This window comes from Chiroxiphia lanceolata, chromosome 3 (genome assembly GCF_009829145.1).
Source record: "Chiroxiphia lanceolata isolate bChiLan1 chromosome 3, bChiLan1.pri, whole genome shotgun sequence".
In the NCBI taxonomy this organism is placed as follows: domain Eukaryota; kingdom Metazoa; phylum Chordata; class Aves; order Passeriformes; family Pipridae; genus Chiroxiphia; species Chiroxiphia lanceolata.
The window spans coordinates 79,680,567-79,703,391 of NC_045639.1; the positions used below are offsets into that span (position 1 = coordinate 79,680,567).

The 22,825-nt window shown below is 39.0% G+C and overlaps 2 protein-coding genes across 2 annotated transcripts in view; both read left to right on the forward strand.

Moving 5' to 3' along the window:
* Positions 1 to 8,436, forward strand: part of UBE2J1 (ubiquitin conjugating enzyme E2 J1) — a 28,095-nt gene extending 19,659 nt beyond the window's left edge. Inside the window, exons 7-8 of the mRNA XM_032683410.1 lie at positions 1,299 to 1,430; positions 7,352 to 8,436. Of these exons, the coding sequence (XP_032539301.1) occupies positions 1,299 to 1,430; positions 7,352 to 7,621 (402 nt within the window). The 3' untranslated portion in view covers positions 7,622 to 8,436. The remainder of the gene's footprint in view (positions 1 to 1,298; positions 1,431 to 7,351) is intronic.
* Positions 8,437 to 10,424: 1,988 nt separating this feature from the next.
* The window catches only part of GABRR2 (gamma-aminobutyric acid type A receptor subunit rho2), a 35,651-nt gene continuing 23,250 nt past the window's right edge, over positions 10,425 to 22,825 (forward strand). Inside the window, exons 1-2 of the mRNA XM_032683406.1 lie at positions 10,425 to 10,779; positions 18,929 to 19,035. Of these exons, the coding sequence (XP_032539297.1) occupies positions 10,592 to 10,779; positions 18,929 to 19,035 (295 nt within the window). The 5' untranslated portion in view covers positions 10,425 to 10,591. The remainder of the gene's footprint in view (positions 10,780 to 18,928; positions 19,036 to 22,825) is intronic.

The window sequence follows — 22,825 nt, forward strand, 5'->3', positions numbered from 1 at the left end:
ACTCTAGTGGGAGTTGGACCAGGTGACATCTCAAGGTGCATTCCAGTCTAAATTATTCATAGCTCTGTGTTGCTTTTTTCATGATGCATATTTGAGTCACAACTTATCCTGTCTAATATTAGAGTTCATAGTAGTCAAGTGAAAAGGGAAAGCAATGTTGTCAGATTGTAAGTATTTTCAAATCTTAAATTCATCTTCAGATTGTTTCAGTGACATTTTTTGGATTCTCCTGAGATAATACACGTCAAGAAACAGGGAATTTAATTTCCTCACACAAAATAGTATCATGAAAGAATATTATATTGTGATCTTATCAGTTTGTTATCACCATAACTGGTTGGTTTCTAATACACTGTTTGTATTTCTTACTGCTGCTACTGCTGCTACTACTTATGTCTGTATTTGCAGACAGTTACTAGATTTGGTATTGTCATCTTTATGATAAATTGGGATCTAGATACATGACTTGGGAGGTGACTTGCTTACTGATAAAAATTAATCCAGTCATGACTTTTTTTTTTACATGTATGAATTTTAAAGTATTTCAGTTCAGCACTATGATGCTATGTCCTTTTCCATTCCCAAGAGATAATTGCAGGCATATACTGTTTTTCATGTTCTTCTACATGTCCCTACTGATCTCTTGTCTCAAATTTCCCAAAGCATGAAACCTAAATTCTGGGAAATAATGCCTCATAGACGTTTTATAAACATGTATGAAAGCAGTGTTATAAGGACTTGTAATTTTTCTTTTACTCTGTTTATACTGAAATTTAAATACTGGGAACTGGTATGCCTGACCCTAGTGTAGTGTCATGCATATGTGCCCACTCTGGCTGTGGGGCAACTTCGTACTAGAACCAGTATAGGCTCGTTAGTCGTGCAGAGAAACAGGCACTATTACTTCACTTGCAGCAACAGTAATCAGCATTGTCTTAAGGACATGCAAAACAGAAGTTTTAGAAAAGGATGTTATTTCTGGCATAATATCCTGGATCTTATAAAGAATCTTTTTTTCTTCTATACATCTGTGCTTTTTTTTGAATGTCGTATCTGTTGTTATGTGCAAAAAAACCTTAAAATTGGTTTTACTGATATTTGCACATTTAGAGTCTTATTTCTAAAGGCTGAAAATTTCTTGAACCTGTTGGTGTGTGATTGAAAGGCAATTGGCATACCTGATTATTACATTTCGGTAATGTATTCTTTCGCATTAAAATACACATTCCAGAATAAGCCAGATCTTTCTGGAGCAATTTTGATCTCGTCTCTGAAGTGTACATATGTACTTCTTGTAGGCAGAAGTCAATTCATCCAGGAAGTCTGATGCTGGACCTTCAAACACATCAGGACTGAACCACTCTGCTGCCTCACGTGAGCCCCAGCAGGAAGGTGCAGTGAGAGCATCCCAGGATCCAACAACTGCAACGGTATGGTCCATCTTTGAGCTTTACTGGGCATAGCCTGAACATGAAATTGATCCTATTAAGCTGATTAAGGAGCTTAATAATTAAGACTCCTATTAAGGAGTCTTAATTAAGAGTATGTAGTTAATACATTTCTGCAGAACTTCTGCATACTTTTGTATAAAATCTGTGTGTAAACTTCAGCGAAGAGTATGCTGAATCACTTTTAGAAATAGCGATCTCTGCTTTCACTTCCTTCTCTTAAAAACAATAAATAATGTTCTTTTAGCAGTTCTTGTTGCCAGTAGTTCCTTTAATATATGGGTTAACTGTTCATTAAAATACTATGGTGTCTGAAGTACTGCAGTTTACCATCTGCATAACGTAGCACAGGTTTTTTTGATAGAATTCTTAGCCAGAGGCAAAAAATGTTTCAGTGATAACCTGTAGCTTTTAAATATTAATTGAGATTGTCTTCCTGTTTTTTATAACCTCTTCAATAAGTCTAAAATATTCTTACCATTTGAAGTATGACACTTATGTTTTAATACTGTTAGGTGTGGGGCTTACATAATGGTTTCGGAAGTGACCGAGGTTTGGTGAAGGGCCAAGGCAGCTGCTGTTATGACTGTGGCAAATGCAATCTAAATTCACTGATAAATTGCAGGCAAATCCCAGCTAAGCTGCCTTTTTTAGAGAGAAAACGGGGCTGCAGATTGGTTAAAAAACCTAAAACATGTCAAATAACATCAGACCATCTGTTGCGTGTTTGCAACATATTTTCAAGCTATGTAGAAATATAAACATGCTAATAGCATACTTTTTTCCCCCACAATAAGGATTTTTCCAGATTGTTCAGGATTTAAAACCATTGTATTTTATTCTTCTTATTACAAATCCTGGCTAATATAGTAGAACTAGCTGACACACAAAGGCATTGCTGGCATTTTCTTGAGGAAAAAAAGACTTTTTTTTGATTAATCCCATTTTAAAGAAAATTGTTTTAATCGATTATACTGGTTTAATAAGTAATGATTAACTTCATTTTTAGCAGAACAGTCCTATGGGAAATGAGACCTTTAAATGTATAAATGTACTTAAAAACATTTATATATGTGGTTAGCTGTAAATATGTGGATTCATGTTTTAAGGGATCAGACTGTTTCATTCATGATTGTTAGTTTTAATTTCAAGCGGCAGCTATGTTTCTGAGCTGTCACATTTTGAGTGTGAGGAATTATCTGGAGCCATTTGGGAGTGAAAACAGTCACACAGTGGAAAAAAGAAACGTGTAACAGGAAAGACTATCGAAGGAATTTGAGCTTGCTATTTTTGTGTTCTTATTCATGCAAAAGTTAATAGAAATCTTCTCAAAGTAGGGAACTGTGGCCTTGATCTGCTAATAGGTGTGAAAGAGTATCCATGCAAACCTCAGTTCCTTTCCACTTGACTGCGCTTCTTGCATGTGTAAAATTAGTTTATTAGGTTAGTTCTTGTTGTGGAAAGACCTAATTCCACGTTATTGAGTTATGTTAGATGTGGGTAACATCAAAACTAATTTTTCCTTTTTTTCTGGATAAAATGTTGCATATTGACTGTTAAGATTTTGTGCGCCCATATGATTAGAGAATGTTTATCAAGTCTTTAAATGGCTTATCTTTGAATAAAGAAAAAGAATGAGAAGGGGTTGATTCTCATGCCAAAGATAGCTGCTTCTCAGGAAAACTTGTCACAACAACATTACTGAGGTGTGCAGGTACAAGTCAAACCGCAGAGTCACAGAATATTCTGAGTTGGAAGGGACCCACAAGGATCATCGAGTCCACTGAGTACAGCAGCATGAGAACAAGAAAAGGAACAATGCTACCATGAAGGCTCTGGAAAATGCTGCCACAGCAACTTGTATAAAAGGATACAGAGCTGCAAAGAAAACAGTCTTTAGGCATTAATAAGAAACAGCTACTTAAAGCATTGTGCAGCATAGTACTTGTGAGGAGTCTGAAAAACACTTCTGACTATATATATATATATTTATATTTTTTAAAATTTGTAGTAGCTGTTGATGTGTACTCAGGCAAAGTAATGGTACATTATTCTTGTTTGAGTATTCAAATTGCAAGCAAGGTACTGCTGAAAGTTGACTTGATAAAAGTAATTGCCCTTAGCCTTAAGAAGATGAGATCCTTCCACATCTGAGCAAAAGAATGTTTTTGAAAGAATATGTTATAAATACTCAGGTTGGACTTGGGTTCAGATTAAGTCATCTGGTATGCTAGTGGTCACCTAAATTTAGGTACCAAAACTCTCATTGCAGTCTGTGGGACTTGTTAATGGAGGCTGGGGAGCACTGCAGCTTATTGAGAAGCAGAGACTGGTTTTGGCTGCATTGCTCTGTCTGCCCCCTGATTGCCTTGACTAAATCCACATGGACTGTTATGGGTATCTGAACTCCTGCCAAACCCGTAACAATACATTTGATGTATTGATGTGGAATGATGCCCCACCTTGGTGCCTATGGTTAATGAATAAAGTTGATACTTGGTAAGACTTACAAAGTGATAAGGTAAAAGCTGTGGTTAGACTGTTTTCTTGATAAACTCGGAACACATCAAACCTCAATACACCTTCTGTGAAACAGCATGATGTAGTAGTGACCTGCCATAATATACTGGCTGGATGAAGCATTATGAGAAGTGATAAAATAAATGGTGTAACTGAAGCCAGCTAATCTTGAATTGATGAAAGAGGTTTCTGTCATAAAATGAGGCTGTGTTCTGATGCATGAGACTTACAGAAGCCTTTATTTTTAATTATTGTGCTCTGAATGATACGTTGGTAAAAGGTGTTTCCCTTTATCACTGTTAAATAGTGTCTTAAGTTTCATAATACTACAGCAACAGTTTTAAATGTCTTGGCAATCGGAAGTACTTGGCCTAACTCTAATTCATTAAAAAGAAGACATTTTTCATATGAACCATTAAGCTGTCCTGTGTCAAGCTTCAGCTTTTCTTCAGTTGGAAGTTATACAGACAAACAAATGTTCCATCTCTCCCTCTGTCGTTTTATTTCTGCATCTCTCTCCAAATCATGAGTGTAACTGAAAGAGGCTTTAGTAACCCAGAGGATTTATATGGTTCTGAGTTCCTAGAGTTTGTTATATTTTTAAAACATCCCTTCTAAGATGATTTTATACTTATACAGTTTTGATAAAAAGTTTTAAAATAATGGCCTGGAGATGTAAAGGATGCAATGAATGCTACCATTTTCAGTAGACTGAACATAATGTAAATTTCCTTAGCTGCATTTTGTTAGATGATATAACTTTTTGTTAATTCTAATATCAGTATATTTTACTGAAATAGCCTTATTCATCAAACTCAAATGTCCTTAGAGCAAAGTTTTCTACTAGTCCTAACAGTTTCAGAAACTTCAAATAATATGTAACATGACACAAGTCCGTATTAAATGGCTGTAAAAATCAGATGCTAAAGATGGCTACAATGTAGTTCTTATTAAATATTTCTATTTTAAGTCTGCTGAGCCCTCATCCACAACATTTCCAGTGTGGTTTGGCAGAAAATGACTTAATATTTAATGGAAATTATGTCATGCGAGGTATTGTGTAGTCTAAAAATCTTGATGCTTTTGCTTAAGGAGAATTTAAAGACTTGCCATTATGTTGCAAACAAGATGATTGTGATATTTTAAAAAATTTATAATACATCCCATCTGCCACTTTTTGGATTCTTAACAATTAAGTCTTCGAACGAAAAAAATCTTTATCTGGCGATACATGTATGTATTATTTAAGATAATGTAGCATCTGATCCCAAATTTATATCAGGTAATGATCACTTCTTTCTTATCTGACTTAGTTCTACATGTCACTGATTATGTTGGGAATCCCAAGGCAGTGCATTAGCTGAGCTTTGGGTGAAGCAGTTGATCTGCTGCTGCCATGATCCATCTATAATTTCCTTAAAAAAATAGTTTAAAGCCTTGAAACTGTCAGTGAGGTTTCTCTCGAATCACAGATCTGTTCATGTCAGTGTATGTGACCTCTTGTTTTATTCAGAAGAGGGCCTTTCTGTTTCATTTTTAAATTTAAAATTTGCAGTGTTGAGAGGATTTGTGTGACAGCCAGTGCTAGTTATTTTTGTTAGTAATATGAAGGATCAGGAATATTTCTAGACTTTTTCTTCCTTATTATTTCTTTAAAACTATTTGAATGAGGAAAGCACTTTGCCTGCTGAATTGGCAGTTCTTGTGTCCTGAATTGACTCCTCTCCTTCTCCCCTTCTGGAAGATGGGAGTGTGATGAATCTAGGAACTTAGTTTTTCAAAGACTTGGCTTCTCGTAGTCTTTATTTTCCTTGGCATGAGGAGCTTTCAGGTGAGTTCAAAATGAAGCAGAATTGTTTTCTTCTGCAGTGTAGTGGAATTCATGGCAGGCTGCTCATGGTATTCTTGATGTCTCTGCTGATAAAATGTATCTTTTGAAAACGCTTCTCTTTGAAGCTACCCAAGCTGCTTGCTTACTTAGGCAAGAAACCTGTGTAAACAGGCAAGTTGTCAAAGGTGAAGAGTTATTACATCAGTACTTCCTTGCTGATGATAAATAGTGGGAAAATAGTAACGATGAGGAAAGGAAGGTCTCTTCCCGGGCTGGTCAAATCACTGACTAGTTGTAAATGTGGGAGAATTCTTCTCCCACATAAAGAACACGTGGCTAAAGAGTCAGGAGACCAATTGCTGGTTCCTGTGTTGTGGATCCTCAAACCTGATACACACTTGAGGGCATTCCCTATTTGGCCATGTGGAAAGGGTGTCTTTTATGGATATAGTGGCTGGCTGAAACAGTGCTTAAGGTTATGGATATTGTGTCCATTAAAAAGCTTTTGTTTGGAAGCATATATAAAATGTCCAGAATTCTAGTTTTACCTACTGTGATGATAATCTTTTAGAAGGAAAGGGGGAGAAAGCTAACTCTGGAAAATAGCTGCAAGTTGCTTTAATTGAGGAATACTAGCACACTGTTCTGAGAACTGAAAATAAGACTTAAAGAAAAACCCCTGCAATTTTTTGTCAGAGCGGGTTTTTTTTTAAGTGCTTTTAAATTGAACCTTGTCAAAATGTTTATTTCTAATGACTGTGCTGTATCATTATTTTTAATACTAAAACGTTGGAAGTTTGAGCCTCTTGGTATTACAAGTAGGATTAGTCTGGTGGAAGATCAGTAATCATAGTTTCAGTCTTACAGACTGGAAAAATGAACATCAGTTGCCGAAGTTTATTTTTTTAGTACTTGTAATGTCAGACCGACGTTGCCCAGTAGAGGGCAATAGGTAAGTGCCTGCACATGTGCAGTGCTTGGGAACTCCTGCTGGGATCACGTAGGTGGTTTGTGTTTAAGATGACTTTCGTTTTGTGTTTCCAGTGGTGTTTGTGGTGATGAGAACAGATTTCTGGACCCAGCTGTCCACAGGAAGCAGAAGCAGTGCAGCACTGCTTAATTACAGTTCTCTGGACTTCTCTTCTTCCTTTCTTGGCCTCCCCAGCTTGTTTGCCATTCAGTGTAGGCGACATTACAAATGCTCAGAGACTTAGCTATCTGGAGAATTATTAAAGATTTCTTGAACAACAAAGAGTTAAACAAATCCTAGACAAAGATATTTGAAATCTCTTTAAGACAAATACTGTTTGACAGACTTTGTTCAGCCTTTTCTTGTCCGTAGAACTGCTAGTTTGCAGCTTGAAATAAACTTCTCAGATAGCATATGGACAAAGGTGACAGCTGGAACAGTCTTGTAATTATTAGTGACATGTATTATCAGGCTTTCAAGTATTAACAGCAATCTGAAGACTATGTTTTAGTCCTTATGATTTTATTTCTTGTTAATCTTATGCAGTGTCTTCTCTCACAACTTTCCATGTTTCCTTTTCAGTCTGAAACTCAGAACAGCAATGCAGTGGCCAGTCAGGAGCGCACTCCAGCTGTGTCCACTAGCACATCCATGAGTCCCCGGCAGCGCCGTGCTCAGCAGCAGAGTCAGAGACGGGCTCCATCCTCCACTGACTTTAACCGGGCACAGCAGCCGAGAGTCAACACGAACCACACTGGATCAACTGTTCTGATTGTCCTTCTGACCTTTGCGTTGGCAGCTCTTATATTTCGCAGAATATGTTTGGCTAACGAGTATATATTTGAGTTATAAGGTTGTTTGTCCTAACAGCAGGGACCTGAATGCTTCATTGAACATTCTGTATTGGGTATGACATGAGAACTGTTTACAAAGGCTACTTTTTGTATTTATGCTTAAATCCTTACGAATGTTGTTAACGTACCTACAGATACATTACTTGTAAGAAAAGCAAAGTGGGACATGTGTTAATTGAGTGCCCACTAGAGAAACAGTGCAGTGGAACAGTAATATGAGGGCACGTCAGATGGGCCTAAATTTGAGTAATTTATAAACTAGAAAAAGACAATTTTTAAAAAATGGTTGATTAATTTTTTATGGAACATAAATGCAATTAATCACCCATCTAAGTTAGTATAAGATTTTAAATTGAAGAGAGAATTATAAAACGAAACACTACTATGTGTTTGTGTCCAGTGAACTCTTTCGTAACCACTTTGATTTACCATGACACATTTCTAGAGGTGGAACACATACAAATTGTGAAGCTGCTTTGTGTGTATGGAAGGGGGAAAGGAGAAGGGGAGGAAAGAGGGGGCCAGAAAACTACTTGCATTATTTTGATTTTTATTTTTTTGGAAGAAAGATTGGATAATCTTTTGAAAGATTTGAATGTCCTCTTCTAGTATTTTCAATTGTATATCTTGTTTTTAAATTTGACAATACTACAAAACATGCCTCTTCTTGCAATAGTTATAAATATGTAATATAATTATTTACCCAGAGCTATTGTCTTTTCATTATACCAGAAATATACATAATGTGTTGAACTGAATGTTTCATATGTGGTTTTATTTACTAAAGAAAATTTAAACCTTATTATACTTAAACTCTCATATCTCAACATGCTTAAGAGAAGTATTTATTGCAATCCTACTAGTAATAAAGTTTCAAGCCACTCTTTAGATATGCTTCAAATATCACATGGCATATTATTTATTGTTTGCCTGGTTTGTTTTTTTTTTTGTCTGTTTTTTGGTTGGTTGGTTGGTTTTGTTTTTGGTTTTTTTTTTTTTTAGTTGTTTTTTTTGTTGTTGTTTTGGGGTTTCTTTTTTGGTTGATTTTTTGGGTTTGTTTGTTTTTTGTTTAGGGGTTTTTTTTTGGTTGGTTGGTTGGGTTTTATTTTGTTCATTTGGAGGGGGTTAGTGGTTTGGGGGGTTTTTGTAACCTAAAATCTATATTAGATCCAGAGACTTTCTAATTTTAAGTTTATTTAAAAAGTCACTGGTAATATTCATGAATACTGTGAAAATGGATATACAAGCAGCAGACCTATAATTTTTGAGGTTTTGAGAGGTTTTGTCTGTAACTGTTTAAATTGGAGTGAAGTAGAAGAACACAATGGGTGGGATAATTTTCCTCTGGTATCGTTGTTCAAATTATTGTTCAGTGTGTTTATTTCAAAGACAAGGAAATTTAGCTAGCTCTCATTTTGTTGTTGTCAGACATGATAGCACTGACTTAAGTGAGATTCTCATCCTGTTTCTCAGCAAGTATTTATCAAGCTACCTACAACTTCCTGGATTTTGTTAGTTATAGCATATATTACATTAAAGTAGCTATAAAAACTTCTAAAATAAGGAAAACCCATTGTGTGTCTAAGGGGGATGTGGAGAATTAAAAACTCCAAAAGATGACTTCTTTTTTAGCAGTTCTGTGCACTGTTGATAATCTTGTTTGCAGGTACAATGGAACAAGGATGAAAAACCAGGTTTTTTTAGAAGTTCCGACAGAAGTATGTCATTTGTTCAGCAGTTACTTACAGATTCTGCTGTAGAACAATCTGATGTCGATATATTGTCTTTTTACCTAATTTTTTATTTCATTAGAAATTAAAAAAAAAAAAACCAACAGAAAACCCCAATACACAACTCCCCTTCCCCCCCCCCACCCCAAAAGAAAGCACCCTGCACACCAAAACCCAAAAACCCTCTCCACATCCTGTAGCCTCTAATACAGAAGTACTGTGTTTCCTAGTTGGTGCTTGAATACTCATTCACTTCAAGTATTGCAAACGTGGGCTCACAGAAGAGTGTTCTGGAAAGGGTCTGACCCACAAGACAGCGTTGCTGGGGTTTGAGTTGCTCGCTCCTCTGGAAGCTTTGAGTGTGTTTTTCTCAGCCTCCAGAATCACTGCTCTGCCAAGCAAACGTTTGCTCCTGTACCTGTGCCACGCACTGGCTGTTATTAACGCAGACGGACAGCACTGTCCTGCCACTGAGCTGTGAGGAAATAAGCCCCCTCAATGTTTTTTTGTAAACAGCCTCTTCCTTGTGATTAAAGAAGTAGCTGCTTGTAACTTGAAAATTTTCGTTTAAATCTTCTTCGATAAGAGTTCAAATGCCTGATTGTGCAAAATACCCGTTTGAAAAAAAACCCAAACACATTAATGGCAACTTGTTTTATGTAAAGTCAATTGTATGTATAGTTTGGGAGTTTCTGTTTTAATTTTCCTTTAAAAGTTAACAGTAAATAAAGTCAGCATTTTCAGAGGAAATATTTCATATTCTATGTTCAACAGCATGAACAGCCAGACTAAATCAGAAAATAAACCCTCAACTCCTATAAACGCGTCAAAATACACATATTTTACAATGAGATACATGTCTGAAATGTGGCACAGGTGTTTTCCAGTTGAAAAAGATGCCATACAAAGGATCAAAAAAACGTGGAATGCCTAATGAAAAGGGACAGCCTGGTTTTACAGTCTGGCAGGAGGATAGCACTGAGATTAGGGGATTGAGCAAAAAGCCGCATGCAGAATTGCGGGTCTTTATATAATGGCTTTAGTAAGTATCCTTTAGGACCCAGTGGAAATGTTTATGAGGTAAACTTGGTGAGTAATGGCCAATCATTAAGCGGTGATGAGGGAAAAGCTTTGAGTGCGAAGCCCCTGAAAGCCTGTCGAAAGCATCACGTCGGGAAAGCAGCGTTTCTGCCACTGATCGCTGACCAACGCGCGACACCGGAATTAGAGTCGATTCAATGTTTAAGCCCGGGGGGACTTGTACTACAGGAGGTCACTGGAGTGCAGGGTGCCCGGCTCCCATTTCCAGCAAGATGCCTTATTTTGCAAAACTCCTTTTATTAATCTTCTGCTTAGTTCTTCTTGTGGAAAGCAGAAAACACAGGAGGAGGAGGTGGACAAGCCAGCTGGATGTGCAGAGGGCAAGGTAAGCGTTACTAAAACACTATATCTCATTTCCTGGAATGTTACAAATACATAACTATGCGGACATAAAACCCTACTCTAGCAATATCTTTGTATCTATTGTGTGTGTAAAGAGCTTTATAGATAATGTTTTTATACCAGTCTCTGGTAGTATAATCAGTTTTAACTGTAAGTGGACACTTCTAATGCTAATATTGATTAACTCTGAGCGAGGCAGGTTTTGCAGAGAAGTTGACCACTTCAGCATGGATTGTTGTAAAATTATTCTTAGCCATATATGCAAATTACTGAGAGAATTAGAGAATTCAGAGGAGTTGCAGTTAATAGAGATGTTCAAATGTACATACTGTCTCAGCACTGTTTCAAGAGCAGGTTGTCTACCTGCTTGCTAGAATGCCTGTGCTACTTACGTTCACTTGGAATTGCCTGTTATTTTCTAACAGTTTGAGATGGAGAGCATGCATTATGGTAATTAATGGTAAATTAAACCCTGGAAGTTATCCAGGGATTGTAAAATTAAAAATACATTTTGAAGAAATACATGGAATCTTTAAAAAAATGTATTTTAAAGTCAAGCAAAGGCACAAGAAAGAGTTAAAGGTATTAGTAAAGTTTATTAGATTTACCATTGCTGAGATTTGTTCGGAGGTTTACATTAGAAAAGATAATCTTCCAAACCTGCCAGACAGTCCAAAGTATGTTATCCTTTTTTGTGGTTATGTCATCCAGTGGCAATTATATCTTACAAGACTATTCATTGTTTGAAGGGCTCAAAAATAAAATTGGGTTAATCCGTCTTATTAAATGGCCTCACTATGGCTGTAAACTTCCATATTTTCATTTATTTTATTGGGCTTTTTGGTTTAACACTCAACACTTATAAGGAATGTTGTTACTTGAATGTTTTGCAAATAAATGTGATGTAATTAGAAGCAAAGAATACGTAATATGCTATCGGATTTACACTACTTATTGAAAAAATACAGTGGCATATGCTTTTAGTGACGTTAATGTTATAAAGCTGAAACAGCCAGGGTCTGATCCTGAAATCCTAAAGTCAACTGAAGTTTTACTACTGATTTCCACAGAATCTCAATTGTTGAATGAGATATTTCATTTAACTCTGAAAATATTTCAAAGTCTACTTTCTGAGGATTGTGCAGGATCCAACAGTAGCATTTCCTAGCAAACTATTTGTGTGTAGTAGAGATCATTTGCTTTGAAGTAACAAAATAGTATAAATCCTCCTTTAAATATTGCCGCAAAGTACTGCCATTCTCTGGGTTAAAAGTTTTATACTTCATTTGAGCATGGTGAAAATAATTTACTGTTTTTACAGTGCTGTTATTTTTGTGAACTGTAATAGAGTGGCAGTCAAAGCACTGCTAAAATTATTTTTATAAATATACTCCAAAGAAGTGATATTATTTAGTTTTCTGTGATGTACTGGTTTTAATGAACAGTTTTCCAGTCAGGTAGAACCTAAGGAACTATATATTTTCTATATATATATATATATAAATATAATTATATATTTTATATATACACGCATACCCCCCCATACAATTCCTATGCAATGTGGTTATTTAAAAGTATATAAAAAGAATTTTTAGGGACTATCAAATGTGAATGATAATTTTAATACAGAGAACTCTGCAATGTTGTGACAAAAAGAAGTGTATGGAGCAGTGTCATTAATATTTTAAATTTCCACATACATAGAAAAAATTTAGTTGTCTCTAAACCAGCAACAAATAGCGGACTCATCTAGTAAAAGGAAACTAAAGCTAGTTCCTATGCTGGTTTCCCAATCATGTAAAAGAAATTTAAACAATGATCTTTTGAATAATTTCATCCCATTTTCTGCTTAGCATTTCTCTTGCTGACTTACCATAAGAAATAGAGTAAATTTTACAGTAAATGTACTAATCAAGAAAAATGTGTTCCTGTATTTGGAAACTTACATTTAATAAGTTTGATAATTTGTATCCGTTAAGGGGATAAATCAACATGATCAAAGATCTTTATACTGACTTCAAGAAGATAGCTTGGGTTGTGCAAGTGCAGAACACCTTCAGTTCTGTAGTTTTTTACTTGAACATTGTATAGAATTTCACGCTGTATAGAGGTCCTCACCCCCAGAGCTCTGAGGGCTTGGGTAGCTGGTCCCACAGGTGCCAAAACAGCTGTCTGCCAAGGTTATTTAGGGAAGTGGTTGAGCCTGTGCCTTATGGGAAAGGAATATGGGAGAGTCAAGTTAGGAACCCAAATTAAGAAATTCCAAGATAAGGGTTGCCTCTGCACCCTTAATTACTCCCCTTGGTCTATGTTAATACTGAGCTGTAACGCGTTATTTTTGTTTGATGAGTTGTGCCTTGCTCAGTGTGCGGAACAGGTAATCCTTGCTTAATTAGAAACTGTGTTGCATTTAATATTTTCTTACTCCCGTGTCCCCCACCTCACTTATAACACGTCTCTTCTACAAATTGAGGTATAACTTAAAGAAACAACTGCTACTGTGCATCACTGCCCTGATCATTGCCCGGTGCAGCTTCATGTTATGCTTTGGAGAGCCCAGGCTTTGCACAGAAAATTGGTCTGTGCTCATCAAGTAGCGGGTCCTGGCTTTGTTCTTTGATGGCGGTTTTTCACATTTTCCAGGGTGTACAAGTCTCTGCCACTTACATTGCAAAACCAAAGGATATCAGTGATTTGTATGAAGTTGAGGGCATTCTTGCTAATTTGCAAGCTGACAAATGGTGCACAAAACCAAGGGCTCATAACTAACCAAAACATTGGTTAAAAATTTTTGCATTTCATTTTGTTTGGAAAAGTCAGGTGATAAATGAACCACAGAGCAAAGCCTTTTGTCAGAGTCCCCTGGGTGACTGCTGGGCAGGGCAGGCTGGCCCCTGCCTTACCCACGCACCAGGGAATAAATTTCCAGAGAGGAAGAAGAGACTGATGCTGAAAGAGACAGTGTAAGTGTGGAAAGGTGCAGGTATATGTGTCGGGTGGTCTGTGCTGCCATGTTGCTGGCTGGGATTTGCCAGAGAGCTGGGTACACAGTCTAGGCTAATGCTGCCAGGGCATGTCCGGCTTGCTGTGAGTAGTACTGGCTTGTACACAGCATGTGTATCTGTACTTGGAGCTTCCTCAGCACATCGGCCTTACTGTAAGTGCCAAGCAAGTGCTGCTGGAATGTCCAACACTGAGTTTTTGAAACAGTTTGGGGTACTCTTCAGTAGCTTGGTGGTGGCTGCCTCTCAGGAACTGCAAACAAATGCAGGTAGTCCTTCTAGATGATCCAGCTGGACAGAATTTCCACTCAGAAAAAGAAGCTCTGAGAATTGCTACTTTTGTTAATATTTATTGCTCTATAACAATTGCTGATAATGCTTCTGGTAATGCTCTGCATAAATTGAGAACTCAATTTACCACCTGGATTGTGCCAGTGAATGCCGTGTTTCCAGCAACCTACACCCACCTAACTCCAAGTCTGCCTGTTCCTCTCTCCTACCATGCGAAGCCTCGTGCTTCAATCAGCAGAAACATTGTGCCTTTGAAATAGAAGTGGCTTTGAGCTTTTGTTAGCTAAAGACTTCCTGCCAAGATTTTTGGAAGTGGTAAGTGATTTGGAGTATCTCATTAGAGATGCAATTTTCAGGGTATGCTACATGAGAGTCCTAGTTTGGGACCCAGAAGCAGAAGGTGACCATCAGGGCATGGCAGCACAAGGCTCAGCACACAGACTGTTTTTCCAAACAGCAGTCCACTGGAGTAAAGGGTCTAGTGATCCCTACTGAAACTGCTGCTGCTGGCAGTGACTTCCCTCTATTTCCTTGCAGAGCTGCATTTTTATCACATTTTTCAACCAGATAATGCAGACATGTCCTCTAGTCTGTGGTACCTCCCAGGCCCTCCAGAATCCCTCTGCTCTATGGTGGTTTCTCAGAAAATTTTGAGTAAGTGGCTCAGTGATTAAAATGTTGATAAACAATTTTTACAGGTGCGTTGCTTGTCTGGGACTCAAGTCCAGGGCATTGCAGAACCTATAGTTGTGCGAGATTTAATGTCTTCTGGGATCTTTTCCCCAACACTGCAGCGTCACAGCAGTGAAACAAAAGCAGGGAGAAAATGTGTACGATAGCAGTGATTGTGCACGCCCTTTGATCTTGTGTCATCATTTTCCAGAGTATGGTTTAGTTTTTCTAGAAAGCTGGCATGGAAAATCACCTTCTTTCCTGCTTTGGACATAAACTTACAGATGATTTAAGTGTTACATCCAGAAGTCAGGGAACAGAGTATCTCTCCCCTGGTGAGATGGTGTGATCTCTCCCATGGTGTGGCCACCCATGCAAACCAAGATAGACCTGTCTTCTTGTGGAGATGCCAGGGCTTCTTGGGCAGCGAGGGCTCCTCTAGCACTTGAATTGGTGGCCCTGACAGGGAATGGAAAGAGACTTTGACAAAATCGAGGACCTTGAGGTTTCCAGCTCGTCAGAAATTTCTTAGCCACATCTGATCCCATGCGATCCATGTACGTTAAGATTAAAGCTACACATCTATGTGGGATACACTCGCAGCACAATGGAGATAATAAATTTGGAATGCTCATCTAGGAGTGAGCTAGTTGTTAATGATGGTCACAAGCTGTTCTTGTACCTTCTGTTTTTCATTTATCTTCTAGGAGATCTTTGCAGCAGTCACATGTTTTGTTGATTAGAAAAAGAGGAGGTTTTGTACTTCCTTGGTGCTGGGTTTACACAGTATGCAGGTCTCCTCCACCTCGCTGTGGCTGCTACACAAAGTAAATGACACCTTCAACTAATGCATTTTGAGATTTTTTTCCCCCAGAGAATCTTACCGGTGAGGTAAGATTTCTTTGAAACTGTATCAATACTTCTCTGAATCCCAAGAGATAATTGGAACCAAGTTCCCATGACCATGAGATGCCATTTTGTGACCAAAGACAATGCTGAATTTCCCAGAGGAAGGTGCAGATACCTCACAGACTCTGGCTGCCAACAGCTGTGCCACGCTTGGGATGAAGATCACGTTCACTTTCACGCTCACTACTTAGCCATTGCCTTACACCCTGTGGCATGAGGACTGTTTCCAATTTGATAAGTTTTTTTATCTTGCTCTGAAAAATCTGAATGTCTGCACAGCTACCCACTTTTCTGAGTCCTGCTGAGCTGTTATCTTTAATTTCTCATGCCATCAATAATTAATTTTCCTTGATATAAGGAAAGCATTTTATGCAATTGAGAACAATTCTGAATAAAAGTGACTGCAAAGGAAAATATATATTAAAAAAAATAGGGCAATAATAGAGAAGTCTTTACTGAAGTTCAGTGAGATACCTGTCCCCTTCTCTCCTCTGTAAACAGGAACAATTCCTCACAAAAGTCAGATTTATCAAATTCATCCCCTTTGAATGAAGTACAAAGAGCAGTAAAATTATATATGAAAAACTTGGCAAAAAAAGAGATGGGGCAATGGGTGGCTTTAAATGAATAGTGGTGAATGACAGAGAGTGCATAAAGCTGAAAGAAACCCTGAGAAATCTATAATCGGAAATGCTAAAGACTATAAATACATTGGGGAGGATTTCTGAGATAGCAGTGATCAGATTGTCAGTAAAGGCGCCCGATGGGCAGCAGTATTCAATGCATCCTTCAGCTCTGCACTGGCAGCTGGTGTCACTTTTGCTGCAGTTAATGATGTGCTCCCTATGCCAGTCAGTGATGGGGGTGGTGTGAGGTACCTTCCGGAGAGGGTCAGAAGATACTGCCATAGTTGGTGTCAAACACTGTTATAAAGATTTTTTTTTTTTTTTCAAACAAATTTGGTCTTGAATTGGATTAAATAGACAAAAGTAGTTGCACATTTCAAAGGCTGTATAGACTTTCTGTCATTAAAAATATCTTGGTACAAAATCTTTGTAAATGGATTAAGTTGATTAGAAAGGAAATTACAGAACTCTATCTACAAAGTCTGAATTGTCCATCACATACCTGAAGGATTGGGCATGAACTGATGATTAAATGCTGGCTATTAAATACAACTCCTGGCTAAGGAAGCGCCTGAAAACCTGTTTCCTTCCTGAGACAGTGTCTGTGTCCCCAGCCAGCCCTCTGAAGCCTCAGTGGCCACAGACTGGTCTCAGCAGCTCTCCTGTGTGTTCTTTGCTGTTTGATGATTTTAAAAAGAATTGATCAAAGCACAGCATTTCAGTGAGGCTGAGCCATCGATTTAGAAGATGGCACTGTAATACTGCCAGGGTTTTCCGTACTAATTCCTCATACAGTGGGCAATCCAAAGTTTTATTGGATTTTTAATTAGATTTTTTTTCCCCCCACACTTTGAGAAGAGAGACTTGATTGAACATTCAGTGGTATTTTGGCCTTTCCCAGATAATTAAAATCAAGCAGACACAGGAAGATCCTGCTTCCCCACTTCCAGCTTTTCAGACATAGGGGCAGTACTGCGGATGGCAAAGCAGAGCACTTTGGCAGCAGCCCTAACCTTTGCAGAGAAGCGAAGTTTCCCCCCTGCAGCAAGCAGTTAAAAGCTAAACTTTTGCCTCCAACTATTCCCATTAGTGACTGGACTTGGTTTGACACTCTGCTTTTAGGTAACCATTAATGCAGCTGTGCCAGGCACGCTTGCTCCAGCTGGCTCTATTTCACAGCCAGCAGGGAGAGAGATGCTCTGAAATCCTGACTGAAACAGGAGCCCGAAGTGATGTAAGAAGGGTCCAATGTTTTCTATGTAACGTGTCCTGGAGCACAAGGGGTTATGTTCCCTCAAAACATCCATTTGATATATTTATTTTCAAATTTTATTGCTTCCTTTTCACCTCCTTATTAAAGTAAATGGGTTATTGATGTGAGCAGCAGCTATCAACACCCCCTAGGTTTCGTAGTTTCTTTCCTGAAATGAGCGCTCTGATGGGAAACTTTTCTTCTGATTTGTGATTTATAATTTTTGCTCCCTTTGCCTCATACTCATTATGCTTTGTATTTTAATGAGGCCAAGCACATCACTTTCCACAGCCACGCTTATGAGTGTGGTGATTGTTTTGTAAGCTCTGAATTTTTGACCAAGATTTTAAGCCTAAGTAGTCTTTTTTTTTTTTCCAAGATTTTTTTCTTTATATTCAGTAATATTTCTTTTGCACAGGCAAAGGAATCTGAACCCTTTTGTATAAAGTTCTTTCTCTTTATCATTATTACTTTTAGTAAGTTATTGACAAACAGCTCATTGCAGCAATATTTGTAACTTTGTTATATCTTACATCTGGAGCAGAGGGAGAAACCTTAATGGTCCAAGTTCTCCATCCTGCACCACTGGAGAACAGCCAGAGATGCTGATCTGGATTTTCTTCCAGAAATGTATGCTTGCTGGGTAGTTATCCCCTTAGGTGATTTTAGTGACTATCTTGCACTTTTCTCAGGGGGTTGTTGTCATCCTTGTTCTACTGTTATCATATAATGTATTAAATAAAAGGTTAGAATTTTTCCTACCTTAATATTCAGAAAAGTGAAGGATTGCAGACTTCTTTAGCTAAAACTCTTCTTTTCCTGCTGTTGAAGGGAGGAATGAGTGGTTTTGTTATTGCTGAAAGCCAGAAGACAAAGCAAACCCTCTGTCCACACAAACTGCTGGCACTGAAGCGAAGTTCACTCAGAATAGTGTATGACATTGCGTGACCACCACTGAAAAGAGCTTTCTCATGACAATGTTCCTTGGTATCTGGCCAAATCCTGGCCAGGTAACATGGGGGCAGCCAGCTGCTTCTGCTGTTGCTTGCTCTGAGCTGTGACATTTGCTGCATCCCAGCTCCTCCATGAGATGCTGTTCTCTCAGCCTTGTGCCTCCCTGGCAGCTGTGGTGTCTGGGGTGAAGGGAGCGCCCGGTCCATCTTGGAGTGGGGCAGAGACAGCGGGGCACCTGTGGAGGCACAAAGTGCTGTGGAAAGGCGGCGTTGTGTCTATGCTGTGGTGCTGGCAGCCTTCCTGCTTCCCTCCCTCAGACTGTGCCTACAAAGCTGCTGCTCCTGTAGGTCCGAAAGTGGGCTGACAGAAGTCAGCTGCAGCTCGGGCACAGAGATATTAGACCAATGCTGTTGCTGTGTTTTGCAGTCACATCTTTAAGAAGAATCATGACTTGACCAAAGCTTGGAAAGGAAAGACAGAACAGCTTCTCAGAGTCGATGAACATGACTTCACCATGCGGCCAGCTTTTGGAGGTAAGAATAAAATGGTTCTCTTGTTTTCATGGTCATTTAATTAAAAATAATCTAATTATCTAATTAACAATCTCATTTAAAAAGAAACACGCAAAACACTAAACATCTGGCCAAATGCACCACTGTGAAGGGAAGGGACTTGGTGCCAAATCAGAGAGGCCTCATGCTCATCTCAGCTCTCTGTCCTCTATACAGTTCCTACATTCCTTCCTGTTGCTGCGGTTGATTTTTTTGGCTGTAATTCCCCAGAGCTCAGGATAGACCCTGCCAGTAAGTGTTTCACTCTACCGAGAAGAGGAACAAGCTGCAGGTTTTAGCATTCACTTGTAGTTGTGAAGTTTCAATGAGTTTTTCAGCTGATGTTATCAAATTGCAAAATAAAGAACTCATTAGGTGGATCGCATCCCATCCTTGCTAGGAGAAAATGGAGTCCTTTCATCTGGATAAAATCTTGTCTCAAACTCTGTAAGACAACTAAAGGAGTGGAAGAGTCCTCTGTGTCCTTCACTTCTGCCTTCTGTCACACTCAGTTACAGGAATGTGCTTGGCTGACCTTGCTAGGCTCACCACTGCAGAGGTAAAAGCGTATCTGAATAAAAGTGTGCTGGAATACCAGTATGGAAAATGCTCTTCTGATTAGATCAATAACCAAGCCACTTCAGAGCTAAGGATAGTTTTCTGTAGTTTTCATTGAATGGCTAATACTGCATCCTTTGTCGACTGGCCATCTAGGGTGAAGTGCTACCTCTCCCTGTCGGGTGAGACACACAGGTGTTTTGCCTATTGCACCTCATCTGTAGAATGGAGCTTCTTGGACCTGCTCATCCCTGGTGTGACTTGAAAGATGTTTCTCTCCCCACAGTGCAGATGTGCTGTTCTAAGAGCACAGTGCTGTCCCCATGCTCTCAATTTATATGTATATATCTCCAGAGACTCCAGACTCCAGAGTTCAAATGCAGCTCGGGCACAGAGATATTGGACTAATGCTGTTGGTTTAGGTTTTGATGCTCGGTGGCACCACTGGACTATATTTCTGGAAACAGATCCAATTTTTACTATGTTCATCAGTATCACAGAGCCTGTGAGGAATACTTTTGTACATGTCACACCAAACATACATATATAATTACAGAGTCACTCTTCCTGTGCTAATACAACTACATTTTAGTCTCCCTCTTGTCTTGTTTTCCCATGCTAACTCCCATCACAGCGTAAGATACTTCTAGAGCAAAAAGTCTTCTACTAATATTTATAAAATTGAGAAATATCCTAACAGCCTTTACAGAGAAGGTGCCTTTATTTATAAAGGAAAAACATAGGGTTTTTTTTTTAATTTTTGCTTAAAACCTCCTTAATTTACGGAGGTTCTTGGGACAAGGTGTGGGATTAGCAAAGTTGTGCTGAAGTTGCATGTGATAAGGAATAAATCATGGAAACAGCTTCATTGAGGCTCCAGTCTTGGAAAGCATGGCTTACACAGAGATAGAGGGTGCTACAAGTTCTTGCACCCCTGCAGAATTATGCAGTGTATTTTTAGTGACAGATGATAAGGCTGATGGGAAAAAATCTGGTAAGAGGCAATCCTCATACTTTCGTCTGTAATGTTATTTGTCAGGCAGTCACAGTGATTTGCTATGCACTGTGAGTCCTTCCAGTTTTTTGCTGTGGCAATGTCAGTCAAACTGAGGTGGTCTGACCTGCATAGGATAAAAAGGCTTTTGTGTTGTGGAAGCAGAGAAGAGGAGCCTCTGGGACAGCATGTGGCTGTAACCAGTCACTGCCTTAAGACCGTCTCTGAGATCAGTTCAAGGACCATGGTCCAGCCTTGTGGCGTTGCACTGGGCTTGTGATGTTATGATGCAGGTGGGAAAGGTACTTCAATTCTGGAAAACATAAATAATGTAATGAGATTTTGAGTGACATTAGACTAAAGAGAAACCCAGTACTGTAAACGTGATGGTTCCCAGGTTTGGTGGACCAATTTACAACTTCACTATTGAACTTTAAACTAAAAAGGGGCTGGGGTGTGAGCTGCTTAACAGTGGCCATGGTGACTTGCTGGTCTGCAGAGGACAGTCAGCAAGCTGCCAGCCCAACACAGCTGACCACTGGGCAGAGCAGGCTAGGGTTATGCAAGGTGAAATGAAAAAAAAAAACCAACATTAGAGAAAGGTGAAGGGTTTTCCAAGAAGAAGTACCTTTGTAAAGAGCAAGTGAGTAAACAAATGTTGTGTAAGTTGTGTTATTAACAGCCCAATAAGCATGGTTGTCTTGCCTGCTCCCAGCCCATTAGAGACAGGCGACTGGGTACCGAGGCAATGACAAAGTTTTTTGCTTTGTTGATGGTCAAAGAGACTCCATAAGCTAAAAGAGACTGCAGGGTTTTTGCCCTTTGGGAGTTATCTCCATGTCAGTGACCTTGTTCTAGCTAGCAGATGTTCAGGTATTATTTACTATTATTAATTTTTAAAGATTATGTAAATGTTTGTTTTACTGCCTTCCTTAAACACCCATTTTAAGCATTTCATCTATGACATCTCATATTTTACAGGGAGCCCATGAATAAGCAGCTTTAGTTGATACTTAAAGTAGCTGTATCTTCTTTATTGAGGGCTAGCCTAATGCTTTACTTTTATTATATTTGCTCGTAACTTAGTAGCCTAACTTCAGTTGGTCCTTGCTTCCCTTTCTGGGTAGTATTTTTGCCATGATGGATGAATAGTGGGGTGAATAAGGCACAAGTAGTTCACTTAGAGTTACTGTTAAGGACCGTAATAAAACTTGCTTCACTGCTAATGAACAGCTGTCAGTGAGATGCAGAGGAACGAAGCATGAGGCAGGTGATGAACATATCCTGGTCGTGGCTGCCTGGAAGCTGCCCACATCTAAGAAGACCCATTCATACACACATTCATTAAAAAGTAAATATATATGTATATGAACACACACACATGCACGAAGATACACTGAAAACTGTCTTGCAGCTTGCGGGCATGGGATCTCTTATGGATGTTTGCAGCCCCCCTGGGTGTGCACGAGGTGTCTGTCAGTAAAGAAGTCTCAAACCTACTAATTTCCCATGTAGATATTTTTATCTCAGGGCCTACATGTGCCTCACTCCTCCAAAGGTACATGAGTGAACAAAGATACTGTCTCAGAAGGAAACAATGAGCCTTTGAAAGCACTGCCAAAGAGAAAAAATAAAGAGATGTCACAAAGCTTTAGTCTCAAAGCTGGGTGGAAAACTGACTCCAGGCATCTTCATGGTAGCATGCTCTTCCCTATCTTCCAAAGCCTGCTCCAGTGTTCAGAAATAAAAAACCGTGTTTGTGCCCAGTTCTGACTGGGAAGTGACTCACCCTTTGAAGATTTCACACTGCTCCTTGGTGAGTGTTTTTAGGTGCAGAGACTGGGGTGCAACAAACTTTAGTGCTGGGCATCTTCTGAAGTCATTCCTGAACAGGACTTGTGGAAACCTCCTGGGTTCCCTGGAGAGGTTAGCCCCAGGCCAGGCATCCCATTCAACCTGGGGCAGAGTTTGATATTCAAACTGGAGTTTCTGCAAGGTGAAACAAGCCACAAAGTCTTCTTTGTGTCTTCTTTGTGTCCATCTATTCTCCTTGTACAACCGCTGAATGCAGATGTAAGGTGTTTTTTCTGTAAAGGTTTTCTGAACACCATCTTTTCTATGTGCAGCGCCTAAGCTGAATGTGTAGTGGCTTTCACTGGAGAGTAGGTCTCAAAACAGAGCAATTTACTGCAGGGGAAAAAGAAATGAGGGAGCACTCTT